We start from the raw sequence: 22,565 nt of genomic DNA, 5'->3' as shown, positions 1-22,565 counted from the left end.
ACGGAATGGAACATGATGATTTTCCCACTTCGCTATAGAAATCTTGTTTCACCCTACGAATTCAACCAAATTTTTGCCTGAGTTAAAATTTGGCAGTCGATGTGTTTATGACACACGTCAAAATAACATAGATGCCAAGATTCTGTTCGCCAAAAACATTTTCACAATGCATGAAAGAGACACAATGACCGATTTCTCTCAGTTCAGCATTTTCGTGTGAAAACTGGTAATCTTTTTCCTTTAAAATCAGAAGCAAAGTTGAGAGTAGCGATCTCTCAGAAGGTCAGTGGTCAGACAACTTTTCTCAACCTGCTAATAAAAAATCCTTTCATTTTGTACTAAACCAGCGTTTTCTAAAATAGCATTACTGGTTGGTGAATTATGTTGAAAAAAGTTTTAATTAGGTCCGCTAAAAGTTATGGTGAAGACAAAACCGGAAATAGACAGGTAATAAAGTTTTAGTGATAAAAAGTTGAAGTTCAGTAAATAATATAAAATACATGCCAAAACTTAGCTTTAACAGTGTGTTTAGTAAGCTAAACTTATTTAAAGCTAATTCAAAGTTATACACGTATATGTCTGTCTTGAAGGTAAAAACTCTCCATGGTACGTACTGGACATAACATAACACATTTTAATGCAGATCATAAACAATAAATACATTAAATATGCTAAAGTTACTGTATGTAACTATAGCTACTAAGGTTAACATACTATTTGTCCCGAATTTTAAATATGTACAGTACTAATGTAAATTTTTGATGATTTTTCCCAAGGTATGTTTCCATTATATAATTATTGTGGTTTCTATATCTCTCCATAGTTTTTTTAGTATACGGTGCCAACCCTAGAACGGATCAAAATCATATCCTGAAGGTGCGCTGTACAAATTTTTACTTCTAATATTGAATTATCATCTTGGAATCCAGATATAAACATGTAGCTAAAGACAAGGCTATATATTTTGAAATAATGATATTATGTCCATGAGTCAAACTTTATCGATAATAAGATGTGTAAAAAGAAAAACGATATATATATAAAAACAATAGAAAAACGACATCACGCCAGCGGAAAGCAAATAAAACTTCGGTTGGTAAGATTGTTGCGATTCAATTTTATCAGTGATATAATTAAAAATATTGTGTGTGAAAGATGGTTAGCTTAAATTATTGATCTGGAGGAATCCAAGATGGAGTTGAAGCATCGTCACTATAAATGTTAAAATAACATGACATTTTGCAATTCCAAGCCAAAACATAGAAAACCAAAATCACAATGAGTAACTGGGGAAGGCTGCAACGCCTACTCCTGACCATAACACAACTCTGGCAACTGCTACAGTTATTGCTTTTATTATCCTCCATGACTAGAATAATGTGGGATGAAACTCATCTAAAGATATCGAGCTTGCCCAATGCAATGGACTAATCTTCAAGGATCACAACTTGATATTTGACACAAAAACATCAAAAACCTATACAATAATAGGAGCAGTGCTCTTTGTCTAAAACCGCAATAAAGGAGATAAAAAGATTTTTCCGCATAGGAATCGAACAAGGATGTCAGAATCAATAGCAAGCACTCTACCATCATACCACTTGAGACCTTAACGAATCATTGGATAACTCTCCATATACTTATGACTCATGACAATCTCTCACGTTCCATGGCACTGACAAGCGTATAAGTGATATAATAATATAAAACATGAATCTAATTTCGGGCAACGGCAGTGACGAATTTACACTACACTGCGGATTGACTCTGACGCCTTGTTGAAAAATGGTAAGGCATTGTATGCTATAAGTTAATATTTAGCGACGCATGTATTAGTGACGCAAACTCATGAAACTCGATTAAGAAAAGACGACGGAAGTATTGAAAATGTTTAAAATAGAATAGCTAGCGCGGTATTTCCATGAGCATCATTCACAAGTGCTGTTTTCATGATACGCAAGCATGATGGGTTTGGTGAAGTTATGCAAATCCCAAAACTTGCTTAGCTTGCGGATTTATGCCATTTTCATGATGCTGTGAACTTGCGGATTGGTTCAAGTTAGCGGATCATGCACATCATGGAAACATAGTGAATGAAATGAAAAGATGTTTTGATGTCTGCCCACAGATCTACCAAGGTTGTTTACAGAAGATTGTTACGAAAGAAGGCTACCTTGTTTAGGGTTTAGTTGAATACTGAAGAATTGGTGGTCAGGCTAAATATTTCAAAAAAAGACTTAAAGGTTTACTTGCAACAAAATTCACATAACAGTTATTTGGTATCAAAAGATTCACCATGTCTTACTCTGCTGTGTTGCAGGTGCAAAATATGTGGAAATGTGATTACAAGCTCCTAAAAGCTCAAAAACAACAGTTGATCACAGCCATCACGAACACGCCGTACCTTGGAACTCTTCATTTTGATTATGCTGTCAAAGGGTGTGGTTATTATTTTGACATGTGATGTTATTACGTGAAATTGAAAGCCAATGAAAGACTCAATGTAAAACGTCTCGTAGCACTAGTTTATGACAATCACTTCAGCTTTTACAGAAAAGCTCGTATCAACTATTGTATAGATTCTCGCTACTTTACAGTTTTGTTTCGGCTTGGACTAATCATCTAGTCACAATCTGATCATGTGACCCATACTTCCTGCCATATAGCGCAAACAATTCCTGTAGCGTTTTTCGACTATCACAGGTGATCAACAGGCTCGTCATGTTTATCAGAGGATGATAGGCACCCCTTTGAGCTGAAGTTAGAAAATTGAACAAATTTTTACGGTAGTTTTGAGATATCACTGCTCAAAATGGCAGCATTACGATGATGATGAAACAGACGCGCAATGACAATAGACATGGTTTTATTGAATGTGTGAAATTGAAATTGTGAACATATTTCGACGAATGAGGTTGCTTGAACGTGTAAACAGAAGCCATATTGTTCATCTGCGTCCCATATGGGCTGTTTTCCAATCTACTGCGTTTTCGTGATGGCTTTGATTAACTGTTGTTGTTGAGCTTTTAAGAGCTGGCAATCACATTCCCACATATTTTGCACCTACAACACAGCAGAGTAAGACATTGAGAATCTTTTGATATCAAATAACTGTAATGTGACATTTGTTGCAAGTCAACCTCTAAACATGTACCCAACTTCATGATCATATGAATGAGTATTACGACACAGCTGAGAGCTGGACTGGTTATATACCGGACTACTTAAATATAAACATCAGTCTGTATAACTACCTCTCTACTTAAATAAACATCAGTCTGTATAACTACCTCTCTACTTAAATAAACATCAGTCTGAATAACCACCTCTCTACTTATATAAACATCAGTCTGTATAACTACCTCTCTACTTAAATAAACATCAGTCTGTATAACTACCTCTCTACTTATATAAACATCAGTCTGTATAACCACCTCTCTACTTATATAAACATCAGTCTGTATAACCACCTCTCTACTTATATAAACATCAGTCTGTATAACTACCTCTCTACTTATATAAACATCAGTCTGTATAACTACCTCTCTACTTAAATAAACATAAGTCTGTATAACCACCTCTCTACTTATATAAACATCAGTCTGTATAACTACCTCTCTACTTATATAAACATCAGTCTGCATAACTACCTCTCTACTTATATAAACATCAGTCTGTATAACTACCTCTTTACTTATATAAACATCAGTCTGTATAACTACCTCTCTACTTATATAAACATCAGTCTGTATAACTACCTCTCTACTTATATAAACATCAGTCTGTATAACTACCTCTCTACTTATATAAACATCAGTCTGTATAACCACCTCTCTACTTATATAAACATCAGTCTGTATAACTACCTCTCTACTTAAATAAACATCAGTCTGTATAACTACCTCTCTACTTATATAAACATCAGTCTGTATAACTACCTCTCTACTTAAATAAACATCAGTCTGTATAACTACCTCTCTACTTAAATAAACATCAGTCTGTATAACTACCTCTCTACTTATATAAACATCAGTCTGTATAACTACCTCTCTACTTATATAAACATCAGTCTGTATAACTACCTCTCTACTTATATAAACATCAGTCTGTATAACCACCTCTCTACTTATATAAACATCAGTCTGTATAACTACCTCTCTACTTATATAAACATCAGTATGTATAACCACCTCTCTACTTATATAAACATCAGTCTGTATAACTACCTCTCTACTTATATAAACATCAGTCTATATAACCACCTCTCTACTTAAATAAACATCAGTCTGTATAACTACCTCTCTACTTATATAAACATCAGTCTGTATAACCACCTCTCTACTTATATAAACATCAGTCTGTATAACTACCTCTCTACTTATATAAACATCAGTCTGTATAACTACCTCTCTACTTATATAAACATCAGTCTGTATAACTACCTCTTTACTTATATAAACATCAGTCTGTATAACCACCTCTCTACTTATATAAACATCAGTCTGTATAACCACCTCTCTACTTATATAAACATCAGTCTGTATAACTACCTCTCTACTTATATAAACATCAGTCTGTATAACCAATTCTCTACTTATATAAACATCAGTCTGTATAACCACCTCTCTACTTATATAAACATCAGTCTGTATAACTACCTCTCTACTTATATAAACATCAGTCTGTATAACTACCTCTCTACTTAAATAAACATCAGTCTGTATAACTACCTCTCTACTTATATAAACATCAGTCTGTATAACTACCTCTCTACTTAAATAAACATCAGTCTGTATAACTACCTCTCTACTTAAATAAACATCAGTCTGTATAACTACCTCTCTACTTATATAAACATCAGTCTGTATAACTACCTCTCTACTTATATAAACATCAGTCTGTATAACTACCTCTCTACTTATATAAACATCAGTCTGTATAACCACCTCTCTACTTATATAAACATCAGTCTGTATAACTACCTCTCTACTTATATAAACATCAGTCTGTATAACCACCTCTCTACTTATATAAACATCAGTCTGTATAACTACCTCTCTACTTATATAAACATCAGTCTATATAACCACCTCTCTACTTAAATAAACATCAGTCTGTATAACTACCTCTCTACTTATATAAACATCAGTCTGTATAACCACCTCTCTACTTATATAAACATCAGTCTGTATAACTACCTCTCTACTTATATAAACATCAGTCTGTATAACTACCTCTCTACTTATATAAACATCAGTCTGTATAACTACCTCTTTACTTATATAAACATCAGTCTGTATAACCACCTCTCTACTTATATAAACATCAGTCTGTATAACCACCTCTCTACTTATATAAACATCAGTCTGTATAACTACCTCTCTACTTATATAAACATCAGTCTGTATAACCAATTCTCTACTTATATAAACATCAGTCTGTATAACCACCTCTCTACTTATATAAACATCAGTCTGTATAACTACCTCTCTACTTATATAAACATCAGTATGTATAACTACCTCTCTACTTAAATAAACATCAGTCTGTATAACTACCTCTCTACTTATATAAACATCAGTCTGTATAACTACCTCTCTACTTAAATAAACATCAGTCTGTATAACTACCTCTCTACTTATATAAACATCAGTCTGTATAACTACCTCTCTACTTATATAAACATCAGTCTGTATAACTACCTCTCTACTTATATAAACATCAGTCTGTATAACCACCTCTCTACTTATATAAACATCAGTCTGTATAACCACCTGTCTACTTATATAAACATCAGTCTGTATAACTACCTCTCTACTTATATAAACATCAGTCTGTATAACCACCTCTCTACTTATATAAACATCAGTCTGTATAACCAATTCTCTACTTCTATTAATATAAACATTGGTAGTCCTTCATATCAAAACTGATTTACAGGCACCCAGGCTAACTCATGATTTCTGAGACTACACCTTGTAAGTAGTGTAGACTTCAGTCTTGTTCAAATACTGAAATTTAAGTCTTGACAGCGTATTTGTTAGCCTAACAATTCTTATCTGGCATTTATTAGGAACAAAGGTAGCTGAACTTAGTGCAGGGAAATTCATAAAAGGTGGACTTTAATCATACCGTAAAATAGAACAAAGTCCCCAGGGGAGTTCCGTCTTTATCGATGGTAATCAGTTGCTAATATCTAGATAACAGTCACATCATCAGTATCCCTATTTTACCCTACATGCATCAGAACTCCTATCTCCAGTGGCTGTTTGTTAATAATTGGGTCACCATGATTTGTACTTCATACAACCTTAAACCATGAACAAAACAAGTTTGAATTCATGAAAGATGAATCTTACAACAGCCCCATTAATAAAATGAAACAATAGGGAAAGGTTTCAACTGATATGAGCCATGTTTACAATAAAGTATTTCTTGCTTGTGTCAGATATATAGTAGACGCTCCTACAACGTAAATAATCCACTAGGAGAATGTTTTCGTTATCGAGATTTTGCATTATACGAACAGTAAAACACATGCAAATCGCCTGATCTTTCCCAAAATCTTCACAAACTCACCTTCTGGTCCTTGGAAAAGGAAAAAGCTAAACTTTACTTTTTAATTTAACGACTCAACAGTAACTGTGTTAGTGTTGGTTTGTATCAACAACTTATCACTCGCACTTGAGTTCAGATCAGCGGTTACAGTAACTTTACGTCAAACCATAACTGCCACGTACAACTTTTATTAAATTTTCCAGGTAAATAAAACAAGCTAATTTCGATTTTGTACTCAAAATAAAGATTGGCCCACTAACTTTCAGAGTAATGAAAGCTTTTTACAGCGTTTCAATATCGGTCTCGAAACCAACACGAACGGCACAACTAGCTCCACCCATAAATATGTGACGTAGCCTAGCTTTTCACGTACGGAAATTGGGGATTTTTAGTCCGATTTAGAATGATAGAGATGGGTGTCTTAAAACCCTTTATTATCTAAATTCCGCCTTCAAAATAATATCAGTCTTTTATGAAAGGTGGATAAGTATTTAAAATTGCTCGTAGCTTGTTACATGATGTTTAATAGGCTGAACGCCGAGAAAAATGAGCTCAAAAAAGCGCGATGTCACCCCAAGCTAGCGTTGTTATCGCACTTTTTTGTGCTCATGTTTTCGAGATGAATATTGAAACCCTTTAAAAAAGCCTTAATGACTGAAAGTCGGTGGACCAATCTTTATTTTGAGTACAAAATCAGAATCAGCGTGTCTGATTTATACAGAACCTACGATAAAAGTTATACCTGACAGATATGGTTCAAGTTAAGGAGATTGAATACTCTCATTGTCTATTTAATCAATTTCTTTCCTTTTCTAGATAACAAGATCTGTGCCACAAAAAAAGAAAATTGCAAATATGTTTAAAATATAGTAAAAAGAAATACATTTTACTATAATAAGAGCAGCGTATGAATGTCTGTCTGTTTGTCCGAAGTCGGTGTTAACAGGTAGGATAAAACATTGTTTTTAATGAGACTCCTCGTGACATCCAGCTTGATAGACCGACACTCTAAGAAATGCCACAAGCAACGGATTTTAATGTTTCTAAATAATTGCGCAATTGCTTATTATGTGTTTTCTTGGCGCACATGAAGATCTCTAACAGCGCACCAGACTACACTCTACCAGTGTACTAGCATATGTGATAGTGATACCCCTCTACTCCATTTTCCTTCCCAAGTGCGGTGAGAGAAAACCATATTTCTAAGGTTAAACATGACATTCTCATAATTCAATTTTAATTTGAGCCCATGCACCGGTTTGCCGCTTTATGGTATATGGAATTTTTTAAGTAATAAGAAGTAAAAACTACGTAAATTATTTGCGTTCAGTGGAATTAATGTGAAAGGATGTTTACGTCACATAAAATTCTTTACTCCAACTCCTCCACACTCTTGCCTAGTCATAAAACATATCAACATAAGTTCTAACCAAAGCATTAGGAGAGCACTGATTACTAGGCTTGCATATGCAAGCTATCTGAGATTTTGTTGGTAAGGCAAAAATCAGTCAATAATATGGCACCCACTGAAAGAGAAATCAAGCTCGCTGATATCATACACCTGAGTTAACACCGCGCCAATTGTTTTTCTGTAGTCATGACACGTGACCAATTAAGTTGGCTCACCTAGAAAGCCAGTCCTACAGTACGTAAACGGAGACACGCGGAGACACGCGGTTACAAAGCTAGTTAGAATGGACATCGCTCTTAAAACTCTCGCTGTCGGCACAGCAGTGGCTGTGGGAGGGCTAGTCGTTCCAGGAGCTGTTTTAGGTAAGTTGGCTTGAAAAAAAAGTCATATTGTATTTCCTTATTGTCAATTCTCTCACAACTAAACAAGCGAATGTCAAAGTTTGGCCACGAGGATAAGCTGACCTACCACTTGGCTTACATTCCTAGAGAACCATTTTCATACTGTTATCGCAAGGATTACATCTAGATGTATTAACCAGAAAATCTCTAGTCATGCTACCCATTAGGTAAACCTTGTGCGGGCCGCCATTACAATTTAATGATGCACTTTCACAAAGATTTTCAGTTGACTATATCAGAAAGTATGGGTAATTTTCAACTATTTGAGATTGTTTTAAATGTTTGAGGTGATTTGACTGCCAGGATGTTTCTCGCTCACGGGTGGGCAATCTTTTTAGGCATAAGGCCACTTTCGGATGGTAAGTTGATAAAAGACCACCATCACCTGTGTACTATAACTTTTAACTTGCAGTGCAGTGGAGGAAAAACAATGTGCAGGGAAAATAATGTTTATTTTCCTATATCAGTGTTTCTCAAAATGTTAATGTTAATAGCATGAATTTTTAGCAATCGCTTTAACATTATAAAATTTTAGAAATTCATGGAAATTGGAAAAAAATCATTTTTTCCAATTATTGCAATGACTGTATTATTATTTGCTTCGCTTTTTTATAATCTTTGCTGCACTTGACATCGCTGCACTTGCCAATGCTGCACTTGAAAACTCACTGCCACAGAGATGCTGGATATTTTGTTGTGGGAAGAAACCGTTGGAGGGGATTCCCCATGTAAAAAGGGGATGTTATTTTCTGCAGACAAGAGCAGTGATAACTCATGATTGAGTTATTCCTTCCTTCCCTAAGAAGTTATTCCTATAACAACTTATCACTCGCACTTGAGTTCAGATCAGCGGTTACAGCAACTTTACGTCAAACCATAACTGCCACGTACAACTTTTATCAAATTTTCCAGGTAAATCAAACAGGCCACGAGGATAAGCTGCGAGTAATCGATTTTTGCAGTATTTAGATTGTAGTAAAAAGTACATTCAGTTTTGTCCTCTTTAGCCAGCAACAAAAAGGCCGCTTTGAAACAGCAAAAAGGCGACCGCACTTGCCTGAAGGCCGCGCGCTGCCCAAGCCTGTTCTAAATTAGTCAATTATATCAGAAAGTATGGGTATTTGTGTCATGATCACAGAAACCATGGTAAAGTCAGAATTATAAGATTTAGAGTTATCTACACTAGCAGATGGACAAAATTCTCACGGTTATTTTGCAAAAAGAATTTTGATTCTAGCTTATTTACAGCAGATTTTATGGTCAATAAACTGAATGCACGTTTACCATTAGTGCGAAAACATAGTTCCGAGAAAACTGGTGTTAAAGTCTGTGAAACGAACACTGATGCAAAATTTTGTTTACATTTCAAAACGTCATAGCAACCAATATTAAGAGGTTGTGATATTTATCTAGATTTCTGTCACTGTATCCAAAACATTATGCTGAATTCAAAAATGTAAACAGTTTTTGGCTGGTTGTCATAGAATTAGCTGTATATCTATAAAAAAAATGTATTACTTAATTTTGCAGATTTTAAAAACGGCTTGCAAGTGCCGCGATATTGTGCACAACCGTAGCATGATCAACAAAATCTTTAAAAAAAATAATAACAGTAACATATTGCACACCATCGGTCATTATATACTTCGATCTTGTAAATTCGAATAATTATTCTTATAATTAAATCTTATAAAATCAAATAATTATTTTTATAATTAAATATTGTAATATTCTTATAAGAATTGTTAGGTATAGATTATGGTCATTCCCTTTACTTTCACTTCTTTTGACATCAGCTGGAACACTAAAGTACTCTTTATAAGTGTCCAAAATGTCAGAATTATATTTCAAATCAGCAAAAAATAAACGATTACGTTTTTCGGACGCCATTTTTAAGTACTTCCTGTTTAGCATAGCAACGGTATCAGTATCCCAAAATAACTCGGTATACTTGATCTACCAGCATCACGCAAGGGAGAGAGTGTCTACTTGTGTACAATACTAAGTACAGTCAAACATGGATAACTCGCCCACGGATAGCTCGAACACATGGTTAACTCGAACGGTTTCTTTGGTCCGTTCACTCGAACTCAACACTGTTAACTCGAATTGTTTTTCCCAATGGCTACCAAAACGGTTGTTATCGCTTTAGAAAATCACTTTAGAGCCATAGAGGTAAACCTCAACTTTTCGTAATACATAAGCGTCGTTATTACCACCATCGACAAAATATTTTTGTCAATGACTTTTCTAAAGGTTTGGTGAAATTTGATTTATACCAAAAATCCGCTTAGCAATCGCCCTTCGGAAGCAAGGTAAAGTAAGATAATCTTTGCATAAACTTCACGAAAAATCGGCAAAATTGATCGTGGGTAAAACGCTCAAAAGAAAAAGATGTCTTATCTTTTGAGCATTTCAACAACGATCAAGTTTTGCCAATGTCAATCTAAAAAACGTCCTGGCAATAACATCACCTCAAACAACAAACCAATCTCAAGTGATAGAAAAATCTCTATACTTTTTGATAAAAACGTTTTAAACTTTACATTAGAAGCATTTAATTTGAAACAAGCCATTTGTGCTTTTGATTTATATTATAGTTTGTATATGTACATGTATCTACTAATAAATAAGTAAATACATGGACTTGTGACAGTGCTCTGATAACTTGAATGCTCTGATAATTCGAACACTTTCGCTTAGTCCCGTGAAGTTCGAGTTATCCATGTTTGACTGTATGCCGAAATTGGCATACAATCTTTAGTCCACACTCCCTCCCAGCATCATGCAAGGGAGTGAATGTGTACGTATGTACAACACTACATAATCCGAAATTGACATACAATTCTTAGTTTATTATACAAAACATCATTAAAAATTTATTTGAAATTTTAATTCACACGATATTTTATAAGCTTATATTTCAATTTTTCCTTTTCATATTCACTATTGAAACTAAGACACGTTGGTTGCATATCAAAAGTATCAATATTACATAAAGACGGAGATTCCTTTCAATAAACCTGTCCTACTTTGCTTTAGAGTTAGCTGAACTAGTTCTTGAACTATCAGTGATTTTTGCAATAGGAGAGCAGGTATAGCTGACTTCAGCATCAACAAGTTGATTATATTTCTTATCTCCGTATATTTTTGTTATTTTATAATTGAAAATTATTGATTATTGTCAAACAACACCTCATACAAAGTTACTTTCCATTGTACTGCCAAGCTATTACTCAAAAGCTACATTTCAGCAACTTCCCATAGCATTTAGTCTCCAAATTCGGTTTATAAGGACCGGTTTGATCGACATCAAATATATTTTTCAGTTTTAAGAACTTACTTATTGAAAATAATATCGAAAATGATAGTGAGGATGGAATGTAATTATTGTAGGTTTCCTTTAGTTATAAAATCTATTGTAAGATCTGCTTTGGTATGATCACCTTGCATCTTAAGTTTTTACTGTGACGTATGCTAGGTTTCCATGATATTGATAATTCACTAGTTCGCGTTAACTGCAAGATGGAACTGGCAAATAATCTGCAAGTTATGCGAGTTTCCTTAATAGAAAATTTTTATCGAATGTTTTATGCATGCGAAATAAAAAAACGGTACTTTTGAATCACCTACAAGAAAATGTGGTACAAGAAAAAGTTTACAAGTTTTAAATATACACAAGTATTGGCATTTACTGTATATACACAAGTATTGGCACTTACTGTATACACACAAGTATTGTCACTTACTGTATATACACAAGTATTGGCACTTACTGTATATACACAAGTATTGGCACTTACTGTATATACACAAGTATTGGCACTTACTGTATATACACAAGTCCAATTAATCAATTGGGCGTTCTTCCTGATTGATCAATAATCTGAATGATGAATGTAAGAAATATGAAGTTTTAGTAAGGATTCAGTAGTATGTAAGTGGGTAGTAACTGTTCAATAACAAAAAGTATTAGTTGAATGATCAGACAATTCAGTTCTCAACAAAATCAGTCCGATCTTTGCGTTATGGTCAGACAACTTCACTTCAGTGAGCCTCAATTCATTTCCCTAGTAATCCTATGTGTTTAAAATAGCTCTACCTAATTTCAAGGAGCTGTTGGATTCACCGCTGGAGGTGTCGCTGCTGGCAGCATTGCTGCTGGAGTTCAAGCTGGAATTGGCAATGTAGCTGCTGGCTCATTGTTTGCAGTATGTCAAAGTGCGGGTGAGTAGCGCATAAACTCAATAACTGTGTTTGGCAAAATCAATGAACAATATCAATATTTATCTGCCTTGGCTTGCACAGTGATACATGGTTGGTTTTAGAGTCAATTAAATTTGTAGTAAAAATCACATAGCGTGCAGACACCATTGCTATTTTGCAACTCCATGATATACTAGCTTGTGTCGTACATGATACGTTTCTGATTTATATAACACACTTGCAACATACATAACATGATTGTGACCTAGATAACATGATTGTGACTTAGATCACATGATTGCGACCTAGATCACATGATTGCGACCTAGATCACATGATTGCGACCTAGATCACATGATTGCGACCTAGATCACATGATTGCGACCTAGATCACATGATTGCGACCTAGATCACATGATTGCGACCTAGATCACATGATTGCGACCTAGATCACATGATTGCGACCTAGATAACATAATAGCGACCTAGATAACATAATAGCGACCTAGATAACATAATAGCGACCTAGATAACATGATAGCGACCTAGATAACATGATTGTGGCCTACATAATATGTAACCTTTATAATAGACTTGTGAACTAAACCTTCAGTCTATTAATAAGTTTCAGAGTTGATGATTGTACATCAATGAACTAGTCGCACAATAACAAGGCAGTAGATTTTCAAACTGTCAGCATAAATAACGATAGATGAGATCACGACTTTCATGTCGCTCTAACCACAACAAAGCATACACAATAAAAATGATAACAACAATTTTGCGGAATATTAATTTTGTGTCGCCGAATAATAGATGTTTGCCAAAAATTGGTAGCCCATTATTTTGTACACAATAGAGCGTCGACCCATCGGATCAACCCAGTATCATCATATATCACAGGATCATTCTTGGGCTCAGTGGTTTAACTCTATGCAACAACATCATTAAATGGCATCTTGTCGAATGTGAACCTGTTGCCACAAGACATAATCACAGCATGAACCACTGTCTGAGAACTAGACATCAAATAAGGAGTTAATGAGATAGTTTAACATTAATGCAAAATCAAATCTGCAACTTAAAGTTTGACCTGCAACTTAAAGTTTGACCTGCAACAAAATTTACATTGCAGTTATTTGGTATCAAGATTCAATATGTTTTACTCTGCTGTGTTGTAGGTGCAAAATATGTGGAAATGTGATTACAAGCTCCTAAAAGCTCAAAAACGAACAGTTAATTGCAGCGATCACGAAACCGCCGTAGATTAAAATCTCTTTCCAAAACGGCTCAAATATGATGTAGCTGTCGTAGATGGTTTCTGTTTACACATTCATGCAACCTCATTCGTCCATGCCCATTGCCCATGCCTATAAAACCATGCCTATTGTTCATACGCGTCTACTTTATCGTCATTGTAATGCATTCACTTTCAGCACTGATATCTTATAACTTACCGTAAAAATTTGTTTAATTTTTCAACCTTAGCTCGAAGGAATACATATCATTGTCTGATAAACATGACGAGCCTGTTGGTCACCTGTGATTATCGAAAAATGCTGCAGAAATTACTTGCAAAGTATTGGGTCACATGATCAGATTACGACTAGACAACTAGACCAAGCTGAAACAAAACTGTAAAGTAGCGAGCATCTATATTTGATACGGGATCTTCGGTAGAACCCGAAGTGTTTGTCATAAACTAGTGCTACAAGAATTTTTATATTGAGCCTTTTATTGGCCTTTCAATTTATTTTGTGCTAGTTGTGCATACGACTTACTTTTTGCTAGTTGTGTATTCAACTTATTTTTGATTAGTTGCATAATAATTACTTAAGTTGCTTGTGTGGTGACCAGTTTATGTGATATGTTTCTGTAGGGGCAGCTGGAGTTGGCACTGTCGTTAGTGGAGCAACAGCAGCTGCCTCAGGAGCAGTTGCAGCAGCCATAGCTGCAGTCGCCTAACAACTCGACAAAATATAGCAGACATGTTTTACTAACTTTGTTGTGATTACTCTTAGAGAGGCAGTTGTGGTGAAATTCTTTCCCATTCGTCCTTTGGTTTCCACCCTCTTTAGAATAATTTATTGAGTGTCAATGTGATAATATTTGAACCAAAATAAAATACTTAGCAGAACGTGAATATTTTGGCTCATTAATAATATTAACTCAGTCACCATGAGTTATATTAAATTGGAAATGAGCATCAATATTGCATCACTCATTAAGTTAGTACCAAATTTAGCCCTGAGGATAATCTGCTGTCATCGTGCTGTTATCTGCTGTTCTCTGATATTTAAAACTCTTAAAATTGACAAAGCTGGATACAGTTTTTTGACGGAAATGCCAAACTTCTAAATAACCATCAAACCATCATCAGCATTGACTATTTAAAAAAGATTTTAAAAGTAAAGCTCCGGTGGTTTTATAGCCTTCTTGCTACAACAACCTATAGTATTAAGCCACTCGTCAGAAACCTTTGCTTTGAAACTTCTAATCTAAGCATGCTGTATATGGTGCATATATTTTGAAAGAAAATATATATATTCATTCAGAGTGCAAACATTTTGCCATAGACAATGGCAAATCATGGGCATTGGCAAAACATGACTGGCCCTGTTACCACCTGCCTGCAACTGACTCACTTGGTTGATCAAGCGAATACAAAATAATTTTGGCTTTAATAGTCATAATTTCTTAAAAGAATATGTTCAAGAAATGTATACTAGGTGTAAAAGGTTTAAGTTATAGAGGTGTTTGATTATTAATGATAGCTAAGCCTCTTGCCTAAGTAATTTTACACTTTTGGAGTTGTTTGACCATGTTCTTAAAAGGGGAAACAACTCTAACACATGTATGTATGCCTCTACATGATTAACTATTGGTTCTGGTCTATCATTTATTGCAGCGCTGTATGTCAATTAAAATATTTGTTGTCATCTATTTTTTATTCATTACTTGAATTAAATCTATTTCAATTTAACAATGGATAATTATTGTCACAAAAGTGACAATATATCATGGATCAATTATAGGCCGATTTAAAATTTGTTCAATGTTTTAGATAGATAAGATATTGTATTACGACAAACAAACATTTGAGAATGTTTAAAAAACTGAAAAATTCGCCAAATTTTACACAAGATTCTCATAATAAAAAATCTTACCTTGCCCTTAGCTCAGTCTCTCTACCACTACTATATTGCATTGTAAAAGCCATTGATTTCTAAGAACAGGTGATATACATAGGCCTACATGCATTTAATCTCAAGTTATATTTGATCGCTTTTATTAACTGAGGACAATCTATTGTTGATAACCATCGATGCTATTGCAAGAATATTATCGTCAAACAATGGCATTAATTAATAAGGTTCTCCACAGGTGCTCAACAAGCATTTAATACAATTTCTCTTCAATAAAAAGTCCGAAAAAAATATCTAAAATGACAATATGCTACAATTTGGAAAACAGATTACCTAAATGCGCAGCTACGAAATGCATTTGTGGCAAAGGCCCATACTTTAGGCCGTGGGACAATGTATTCACGAAAGATGTGAGAATGGATTTTAACAGTTTGTAATAGGCCTATTCCAAAATTAGTACGAGAAACTAAAATGTTTGAATTTATTGGAGATTTTTCCTTGCACCACCCTATAAGGCCAACTTTGCTATAACTTGGGTTTTATGTCCTTGACCAAATTTTAGTCAAGAAAAAATTTATATATCTAGACTTACTTTTAAAAAAAATTGGAAAATAAAAAATTACCATGGTGGCACTCGTTTCGAAGTTTACGTCACCATTTTTACTGTTACTATTGCTACGAAATAGATCCAAGTAATAAAAAATAAAAACTTAAATACAATATAAAATAACAGCTATCATCCTTGCTAAATCTTAATTGAATGCTGACTTGCACAAATAGCATCCAGGCACCCTTTCCAGTCATTAATTACAGAACTTGAATATTTTTGCTGAACTCATTTTATGCATCGTCTACCGAGAGTGTTTGTACAAAAGTTGAAAACACTGGCAAAACAGTTTTAAATTGGCAAATGCCCAATGAAAGCAATGTACGTGAACAGGCCCTAAACTATTCAGAAACTGCAAGGAAACCCAGGGATAGTGGCCAGACACAACTGAAGCTTATAAGCAAGTTGCACACCACTTTTTGCTAACTGCACACATCTTTTTGTTAGTTGCACTTCACCTTTTGCTAGTTGCACACCACTTACTCTTGGAAGTAAGCAACAGTAGCAAGCTTCTCCTGCATATGCAGTGGATACTCGGAAAAGCTCTGAACATGCTGCAGTCCATATTTTGCCAGCTGCACCTGTTCTTTGGTTCGTAAGGAAGGATGCTGATTAAGAATGTCCCGCACGTCAGCACTCAACAGAATCTGCATAGAGCAATCATAACATAGTAGCATAACATAGTAGCATAACATAGTAGCATAACATAGTAGCATAACATAGTAGCATAACATAGTAGCATAACATAGTAGCATAACATAGTAGCATAACATAGTAGCATAACATAGTAACATAACACAGTAGCATAACACAGTAGCATAACATAGTAGCATAACATAGTAGCATAACATAGTAGCATAACATAGTAGCATAACATAGTAGCATAACATAGTAGCATAACATAGTAGCATAACATAGTAGCATAACATAGTAGCATAACATAGTAGCATAACATAGTAGCATAACACAGTAGCATAACACAGTAGCATAACACAGTAGCATAACATAGTAGCATAACATAGTAGCATAACATAGTAGCATAACATAGTAGCATAACATAGTAGCATAACATAGTAGCATAACATAGTAGCATAACATAGTAGGATAGCCGGTAAAATCTTGTGATTGGACAAACATTATGAGCCCAAACTACATCATCTAGCTTGCGTTTATTTTACAAAAGAGATGCTCTTTCTCTCACATAAAAATTAAACAATAGTCGACTCAACGAAGAAGTGCATGCATCATTATTGCCATCAGATCGCTATCTGAGACACAGGTATGATATTGTTCACAGTAAAGATGTGCACCTTGATCATTAGAGCCAGTGGAACCTGTTTTCACAATATCTTCTATCAACAAAGTGCAGGGTTGGCTCGGTTTAAACCAATGGTTTAAACCGAGTTGTTTAAACCCGGTTTAAATCAGGGTGAAACAACCAGTTTTTTTTGGTTTTTTCATTATTTTTGGTGAAAAACATAATATTTTAAGCTCCTAGTGGTTTATGTGCAGTAGAAATGCAATTATATGTAATTATCAGCTGTGAAAGTTTATTTAGGACACAGTAGTAAATTGATGGCAGAGCTCAAGTTGAAACTACATGAAATCCTAGCACAACAATGACTTAGTGAATTTCATTTTCAATTGGTTTTATCAAGTGATATGAGGATCTCTTTACTGATGCAATATAAAAACCATGTGAAATATACTAATCTAATCATCGTCTCTAATAATGAATGAATACTTTCTCAAGTCTGGCCAGTGAGAAAGGATTACTTATAATTAGAAATTAAAACAATAAAATCTTTTTGGGCAAAAGCTTCAAGTTTGCAAACTAATATTTCATTTATTGGGCACAAGCCAAAGTAGTTGGATTGTTAGAATTCCGTTTATCAAGTTTTTTGTTTTTTGAAAAGTTAAAGTTTTGCCTCAAACTTTCAACATGCCTCGCAAACAGGATCCCGTTTGGCAGTTTTTCACTTGAACTGCAAAAGGCAAAGGTTTTAAGGCAAATGTAATAGGTGTGCGGTCGTAACGCAAGGTCACGCAGATAGGCTTAAAGCTCACGTAGCAAAATGTCAAGCCGAAAACACCAATTTAGACAGTCATGCTAGTATTCAGGTGATAGAAGTTGAGTCATCTGCCACTGCTCCAGACACTAAAAATGCATCTGCATTATGCTCTGCTCTACACTACAACACGACTAATCACTTGGATTAAAATTCATACTTATACATAGAGCTGTATGTAAAATATTCACTTTATGCGATAAGATTTCTGCTCTGTATTTCATCGATCATGTTTGATTAAAGACTCATTCGGAAATTTCCATATGTTTTCTCTATTTTTTCCATAACAACTCACACATTGCCATCTTCAACAGATGATTCCACATATGTATGTTCAATACTCAATCATGTAGCTATGGTAAGTGATGTCAATTAGACTTAAAATTGCAAAAAACCTTGGTAAAATTATAAAAACCATAAAAACTGGTTCAACCAAAAAACCTGGTTTTTTCGGTTTTTTCACAAAAACCATGTTTTTTTTTCCAATCCATGACACTTTGTCAAAGTGCCATGGATTGCAAAATCGAACAGTAACCACACATTAGAAAAAAATACATGTTTTGATGCGTTGATTAACCATCGATTGGAATTTGCAGCTGTAATCGTACTTGATCTAAGCTACTACATACGGTACTTGTAAATCATAAATTATTGTATACCTGCAAATACAATGAAAATCTTCACAGCATTCCACAAGTTATTGTAATGTATGACAAATTACTAACGCAAATCGTGCCGAAAACACGCCCGCGACTCTGTAATTAACAAAAAGAAAAGGTTCACTCGCTACTAAATTTCTAATACGCATAGTGGGTAGTAGGCTAGTAGCTTGCGAGTATGTAGCTACCTATAATCGCTATTGGTAAATCGTCAAAAATTCGTAGCTTTGTTTTATCTCGAAAATACATGTACAGTACCGTGATAATTTTTATGGTCTCTCTCAGTATGCACGTGTGCATCAATACGCATACATGTAAAAGCTTAGCGAAACCGGCTACGCACTTGAACTGTATATACAGTACATAGCGACTACGGCTATTGTAGAACAAACGCATTGACACAAACGTCAACTCGTTCAGTTTCATAAGCAAGGAGATTTATCTAAGTAGAACATAGATGAGTATAACTATAGAGTATAGACAATCGTGTAAACATCGTTTTATATAGAGTCTCACTCCAGCGGCAGCGTCTGTTCAGGTCATTTACATACACCTGCGATGAGCTGAACTTCTTTTTACATTTTTGAAGCTTAGAACTACTGCTAAAAATAAATATTGACGGGGGGACTTTACATCAGTCTAAACTAACAGAGAAGCCTAACTTCTAATAATAATCAAAATAGTAATTACCGTATTATTCAACAAACGGATTTTACCAGTTACGGTATATTATATATAGTTTAAGAGTTATCTTTTCAAGTATCTAGGAAAAGAAAACTCCTAATATCTAAAAGTCAACAACAAAGTAAAGATTTGAGAAGTAGAATTGTTGTAGTTAAGTAACCCTAGCTATTTTTTTAAATGGGTTTTAGAGGGTAAAAGTTAGTGTCTCATTAATATGCTATCAATTGGAGGCGTGGCATTTCCGCCACCACAGCTGACGAGCTATGACGTCATTGTCTAAACTTTCATAATCGTAAACTCAGAAATTTATCAACGCAATCTATGTTCACGTATTACCGTATATGTACAGTTCTAGCGCGTATGTTGGTCTTGTAGGAACGGTAGTTGAAGGGGCATGGAGAACTCAAACTACACCTACTACCCTCTAACCAATCATGCCATTCACCATCTATCCTTCCCTATTTTAACATTTTTATAGTAACTATACGTTGTTTTCATAACTAGAAGTTTGTTGTCATAGATATGCATAACTATTTTCACAAAGCTTTTATTTATCCACTTTTTGTTTAAATAATACTTATATCAATCCTCAAACTTGCTTTTTACATTTTTATGCATTCTGTTCCAACATTACCATATTGTATTAGTTAGACTATTCATTAGTTTCTTAGGTAGATTATAGTTTTTTTGTGTTGTTCTTTTTTACTTTTTGTTGTACACTGCTTTTTATATGGTTTATTCGCTGTGGTACCTTGTGGAAAACACGTAGTAAAATATGGCTATTGATTACCACAAGAAAGATTGCTCATATATATGTATATATATATACTAATAAATTATTTAAAAGCAACACTTATCTTTTTTTCTCAGCTGAGAAAAAAGATAAGTATTGCTTTTAAATAATTTATTAGTATATAGCTGCTCCAATATATTGTTGAGCACTCTAATTTTAGTAATACTAGTTCATAATTCTTAGGAATTTATAGTGTATATATATATACAATTGAGTAAAATAAACGTAAATAATAAAATATATAGAGAAATATATATTTATTTCTCAAAGTATGTGTGTATGTGTGTCCCTCTAGCTATAGTTATTAAAATCTTGATAATGAAATTTCGCATTCTGTTGGATGTTTTAATGCATTCTGATGAACTCGCGACAAACACCACGAAGGCTACGACAAGTTTGTTATCCGGACGCTCTACCACTGAGTTAGAACGGCATAGTGACCATGTACCTCGTGGAAAACACATAGTAAATAATGGCTATTGATTACCATAAGAAAGATTATATATATATATAGTATATGTGGTTTACACTGTAAAGTAAAGGGCTCAATAATCGAGTCAATTAGAGCTGTGTATAATTGAGCTATATATATATATATGCTATATATATATATGCTATATATATATATATGCTATATATATATAGCATATATATGTATATAGCATATATATAGCATATATATATAGCATATATATATATATATTTATGGCATATATGTATAGCATTATATATACATGTACATGTATATATGTATGTGATTCCTGAATTATGTGGGCACAAAGCCCTATAGCTTCACAGAGTCCCGCGACCACATCTGGAAACAAAAACTCCTGTTTCCAAACAAACCCGATCAACATACTGATCTCTAATAGAATATTCCTACCTCGCTTTTAATACCTCACTTTTTTGCATTTACTTTAGAATTTTACAAAAAATTATTGGTAGTTTCTTGTAGGGAAACGTGTCATTTTTCAAATGGTGTCTAATACAACAATTAACTTCAGAGCGACTACCAATGGGAGTAATTTTTGTTGGGTAATGTTGCGGTCTCTCGATTATATGTAATTTTTCTTTTACCAAAATAGTGGGCGCAGCCTGTTTGTTCGGAAATGAGTGGGCTCCCATATACGCTTCTGTTGGTAGCGGGATTCTATGAAACTATACGGATCTGAGTGGGCCTATAGGAGCCCATTGTCTGCCTACACGTTCTTTTGTAACCTTCTATATATAATACAGTAGTTCAGCTTACTGAGAAATGCGGTTTTTAATTTGCTATACGTACTGGTGAGTGGGCATTAATTTTAACAGTCATCGCATGTGTCAATATAATCTGCATCAGATTGCTGACTTTATACATGCATATTGCGCAATAGTTACATAGCTGATGTAGTATTGCGCAATCCATGGTTGAGTCATACTATTTCTTTATTGACACAGTTCACTTACTTAGTTATTATGCAATATTCTATTTTTAGCAACTGACTAATAATACTGTTTTCTCTGGAAACTACCGGAATAATGTTTTAGTATATAATGACTGACATGCTGCTGGCTTGATTCATTCGTTATTCACTTGCAATAAAGACAGCATCTAGCGAAAAGTCTGAATCTTCTCTTGATAGACCCGCACAAGGGGTCGCATATAAGAACTCGGGGTGTCACCACATCTACTGTGTGACACCCAACAAAGCTTGTCCGAAAGCTGATCAAAACCCAACCTTTTTGGTCAGCAACGAAAAGTTACTACTCGGAGAATGCTTCTAAACAAAATGTTAGTTGGCAACAGTCGTTGTCAAACTGGATTGCCAGTTTTATATCTGAATGTTGTAAAATGTAATTTGCATTCGTGAATGATGTCTGTTTTTACTGTACAAACAGCTTTTATTTGTTCTGATTAATACAGACTGGAAAATGTACGGACATTTAAAAAGTTTAAACTTTAAAAAACGTCTGAACAGTGAGAACTGAGTACTGTGCATTAAACAACCTCTATAGTCCCACACACAAACTACTAGGCTACAATATGGTACT

The 22,565-nt window shown here is 34.4% G+C and overlaps 2 protein-coding genes across 3 annotated transcripts in view; one reads left to right on the top strand and one right to left on the bottom strand.

The window, feature by feature from the left end:
• Positions 1–19,148, bottom strand: part of LOC137401654 (cyclic nucleotide-binding domain-containing protein 2-like) — a 67,353-nt gene extending 48,205 nt beyond the window's left edge. For both annotated transcript variants that reach the window (XM_068088106.1, XM_068088107.1), the window contains exons 1-2: positions 19,058–19,148; positions 16,813–16,976 (exon numbers count right to left, since the gene is read on the bottom strand). In XM_068088106.1, coding sequence (XP_067944207.1) covers positions 16,813–16,850 — 38 coding nt within the window. In that variant the 5' untranslated portion in view covers positions 16,851–16,976; positions 19,058–19,148. The remainder of the gene's footprint in view (positions 1–16,812; positions 16,977–19,057) is intronic.
• Positions 8,253–14,541, top strand: LOC137401851 (interferon alpha-inducible protein 27-like protein 2A). Its single transcript, XM_068088325.1, has 3 exons — positions 8,253–8,331; positions 12,484–12,597; positions 14,456–14,541. The coding sequence occupies exons 1-3, from the start codon at positions 8,253–8,255 to the stop codon at positions 14,539–14,541; spliced, it is 279 nt and encodes a 92-aa protein (XP_067944426.1).
• Positions 19,149–22,565: the final 3,417 nt, after the last annotated feature.

Source organism: Watersipora subatra, chromosome 8 (genome assembly GCF_963576615.1).
Source record: "Watersipora subatra chromosome 8, tzWatSuba1.1, whole genome shotgun sequence".
Taxonomy (NCBI): Eukaryota; Metazoa; Bryozoa; class Gymnolaemata; order Cheilostomatida; family Watersiporidae; genus Watersipora; species Watersipora subatra.
Note: the sequence above shows the minus strand (reverse complement) of the source record. Positions and strands in the feature narration are given on the sequence as shown.

Bases quoted from the DNA above. Each gene is read 5' to 3' on its own strand.
- LOC137401851 (XM_068088325.1), top strand. From the start codon at position 8,253: ATGGACATCGCTCTTAAAACTCTCGCTGTCGGCACAGCAGTGGCTGTG. The intron at 8,332-12,483 runs GTAAGTTGGCTT...CCTAATTTCAAG, and splicing joins CGTTCCAGGAGCTGTTTTAG to GAGCTGTTGGATTCACCGCT. The intron at 12,598-14,455 runs GTGAGTAGCGCA...ATGTTTCTGTAG, and splicing joins TGCAGTATGTCAAAGTGCGG to GGGCAGCTGGAGTTGGCACT.